Here is a 4151-nt window from a genome sequence, read left to right as displayed (position 1 = left end):
AGGACTTAACATGTATGGAGGAATGGATGAGGTCCGGCTGTGGGCGGGAGTGTGAGGTCATGGATGGGGGGGGGGTCTAAATTTGATTAAGATCTATTATATGAAATGCACAAAAACTCAATAAAATGTTTTTTTTTTTAAATTTTTAAGTGTGCTTAGGGTATAGCTCAGTGGTAGAGTGCTTGCCTAGCAAGTATAAACCCCTGTACTGAAATGAAAGGGAAAAAAAAGCCTCAACAAAACCAAGACTAACAATAATGCTTCTGCCCATTGAAGAAAGAATTTTAAGTCTTTGTGGGTAGAAAGTGGGAGATATGGAAGTTTAAAGAAAGCAGGTCAAGGAAAAATCCAATGCTTAGAAAAAGTCTCCACATCCCTTGGGGCCTCAGGCCTTATCAGAATTTGCATATCATCTTCTGCACCTACCTTGGTTGCATTATGCCTTTCCCCCAAGACACCCAATTTAGACTGCTTATGAGACAGGCTCATCAACATGCAGGTGATTGGCTTTGCATCAATCTAAGATGATGTTTGTGTCAAAGAACTCATCTCCACATTTGGAAATCTGTTACAGGCACTGAAAACACACCTAAAACTACAAGTCAGAAAGAGGATAATGTCAGCCCTTCTATAGAGTATTCTTAAATTGCTCAGGAAGTTCCCCTTTAATGTCTGAATAGCAATTTTGGTATTAAAAGTATGTTTTAGGGTGTTTTCTTTTAGAATTCAAGTTAAGATGGAATTAGAAAAAAAATTGGAAGAATCTAGTATCTGCAATTTTAGCTTCTTCTAAAAAGCCTGTAGGTGGCCAGGTCCCCACAGATGAACACAATCTAAGGATGAGAATATCCTCCCTTTTCAGAGAAGTAAGCTCATGCAAAGCAGGGTGCTGAAGAGAGTACAGGCTAGATCCAGTCCCTGGCAGCTCATTTGCTGAGGAATCTCAGCAAGTTATTTAACATCTGACACCTCAATTTCCCCATTTGTAACACAGTGGATAAGAAGACAGATTCTAGAGTCACTCTCAGCACGTTATTTAACATCTGGCACCTCAGTTTCCCCATTTGTAACACAGTGGATAAGAAAATAGATTCTAGAGTCAGACTGCAACCTGGAGTCATGAGATATGGACTGGTGACTCATGCTTTGTTCCTCAGTCCTCTTCTTGATAAAAATATAGTGTACAAAAGAGTATTCACCTGGTAGAGGTATCTCAGTTGATATAGTGCTTGTCTAGGATACACAAGGTCTGGAGTTTCATCACCAGCATCCATCACATAAATTAGGTGTGGTGGCACACGCCTACAATCCCTGCACTCAGGAGGTAGAGGATCAGAAATTCAAGGCCAGCCTGAGATACATGAACTTAAAAAAAGTGTTGTTCCAAGGACTGTCATTATAGTAAATGTTTTGTAGTAATTGCCATGATGGTGATTTTGAAGAACATTCAAATAAGTGCTAAATGATCACTGTGTGTAGATTCTACATACAGTGCTGTGCACAGAAGATGGCATTAAGTACATCTACAATTAACTGACTCCTAATTTTAAAAACAGGTATCAGTGCTTTTAACCCTCACTAAATCCTGCTAACAAGAGTGTCTTAGTTTTCTATTGCTGTGAGAAAACACTCTGACCAAAACCAATTTGGGGAGAAAAGGGTTTATTTGGTTTACATATCCAGATCACAGTTTATCATTGAGGGAAGCCAGAACAGGAACTCAAGGGCAGGAACCTGGAGGCAGGAGCTGAAGCACAGACCATGGAGGAATACTGCTACTGGCTTGCTCCTCTGGCCTGTGTGCTCAGCCTGCTTTCTTATTCAACCTAGGACCACCTGCCCAGGAATGGCACCACCCACAGTGGGCTGGCCCTCCTACATCACTCAATAACCAAGAAAATGCCTCACAAACGTGCTTATAGGCCAATCCCATAAAGGTAATTCCCCAATTGAGGTTCCCTCTTCCCAGGTGTGTCAAGTTGACAACTGAAGCTATCCAGCACAAAGGGTTTTAGGAGGGTTTAAGTGACTTGCTCCAAATTTCATGATTAGGAGGTGTGATGGTCAGTTTTAACCTGACACAGTCTAGAATCACCTGGAAAGAGTCTCAATGAGGGAATGGCCTATGGGTGTGTCTGTAGGGTGTGTCAATTGTCTTGATTGATGTAGGAAGACCCAGTCTGAAAGTGGGCAGCACCATTCTCTGGTTTTGAGCCCTGGACTATAAGCATAGAGAACCTAGCTAAATATTGTGCTTGCATGTGTTCATTTCTCTCTGCTCTTGACCTTCGATGGGATATGACAAGCTGCTTCAAATTCTTGCTGCCTTGACTTCTCCCCAATGATGACCTTTAACCTGGCCTTGTCAGCTGGAATAAACTCTTTCTCCTCTAAGTTGCTTTTTGTCAGGGTATTTTATCACAGCAACAGAAATGATAGGACAGGAGGTAGCAGAGCTGGGCTATAACCCATGAGCACCTGACTTTCCATTTCAGGCCCCTATTACTATATTGTACTTTCCTTACAGTGAAACAGTATATCCTTATACAAAGCCGCATTAACTGGAGTCATCCTAACTTTTAGAACTTTCTGTTTTCCATTATTTTATTTATTTGCTTATTTTTAAAAAATTGGTGGTGCCAGGGATGCAGCTTAGGGCCTTGCACATGTTAGGCAAGCACTCTACTAAAGAGCCCCACCCCAGCCTCTCTTCTTCATTCTTCTTTGTGGCAGCTGAAGCCCCAGAGTGTCCTTGGCTGACCTCCTCTTCCTCATTTGAGGCTCCTGGTTCTGGGCATCTGGGCTGTGCATGCTGCCCCCGCCCTAACCTATGCTACGGTCTAGCTGTGACTCTGCTGGCTATACTAGGTCCCTGTCTATTTAGAGAGAAAATTTGAACTTTCTAAGCTGTAATAACACGTCAAACAATGGTAAGGCTATTTTACCATTAAAAGTAGGGCTGGAGAGAGGTGGCTTAGTGGTTAAGAACACATGTAGTTCTTGTAGAAGACCCAGGTTTGGTTCCCAACACCCACAGGTGGCTTACGACTGCAGCTCCAGTCCAGAGGATCCAAAAATGCCCTCTTCTGGCCTCTTTGGGCATTGCATGCATATGGTACACATACATGCAGGCAGAACACTCATATACATTTAAAAATGCAAAACAATCACAAAACAAGTGAAGTGGGGCTCTTAATTCTTACATTGGTTCTCACCTTTTGTCTTCTGGGACATTCTCCAACAGCATTCGAAGGAAATCCTGGAATAAGAACAAGGCAAACCATTAAAGCTGGCCAATCCCTGTGTAACCAGAGCATCCTCAGCTGCAGAGGTGCACCAGACCTAATCCTACCTGACAGACTATACACACTCACTGTATTCATTCCTCATAGCTTCAGTCCAGTCACAGAGGAGATTTACTTTGGAAAAACAATGAATAAATTGAAAATGAAATGCTTTTTATTTTGACCTAATCCAACAGTTTTGTGTTTAGCTATTTTCAAAATGTTAGTCACAACATACAGAATCACCCCTTCCCTTTACCCATGCTCTCCTTAGGAGGTCTTCCTAGACATCCTATTGGGCAAACTCAACTTCTAGAGGCGAGAAAGTAATCTGCACTGTGTTCACAGTGCTCTGGAAAGACAGAGTCAAACTCAACAGAATACATACACTAGCTGAGGGACAAATATGTCCATAGTGTGGAGCTTGCCACAGGCACTTAGTCACTGGACATCTGAGGTGTTTACACAATAGCACTGAGTTATGACTTACACATGTCCCCAACCCACTTCAAACAAAGTAGAATAATTAGCCTTCCTATTCACATCAACCTATAGCTAATCCACCCTGCCTCATCCACATCCGTTCCTCCTGAATTATTAAGAAAATCCTGACTATTACATAATTTTATCAATAAATATTTTCATAAACCTCTCTAAAAGAAAAGGATTCTTGTAAATCATAACCACAATACCACAGGACTGAAAAATTCAAATATGAATGTTCATTTATATTTAATTTATATTTGAATATTGTTACCCAACTTTCCAGCCCATCTAATTCTGGAATCTTTGCTTGGTCTTAGCTAGTGTTATTAGATAGAAGACACTCAGTTAAATTGGGAGGATAAATACACTAAAAATTATGTA

General features: G+C 41.3%; 1 protein-coding gene across 1 annotated transcript in view; it reads right to left on the bottom strand.

Moving 5' to 3' along the window:
* LOC103745978 (aminopeptidase O-like) overlaps positions 1 to 4151 on the bottom strand; it is a gene marked incomplete at its 3' end in the record, with an annotated part of 51629 nt that overhangs the window by 36474 nt on the left and 11004 nt on the right. The window contains exon 3 of the mRNA XM_017801932.2: positions 3216 to 3259. Coding sequence (XP_017657421.1) covers positions 3216 to 3259 — 44 coding nt within the window. The remainder of the gene's footprint in view (positions 1 to 3215; positions 3260 to 4151) is intronic.

Source organism: Nannospalax galili, unplaced genomic scaffold, assembly GCF_000622305.1.
Source record: "Nannospalax galili isolate Female #2095 unplaced genomic scaffold, S.galili_v1.0 scaffold4704, whole genome shotgun sequence".
Lineage (NCBI taxonomy): Eukaryota > Metazoa > Chordata > Mammalia > Rodentia > Spalacidae > Nannospalax > Nannospalax galili.
This window is presented reverse-complemented; position numbering and strand designations above follow the sequence as displayed.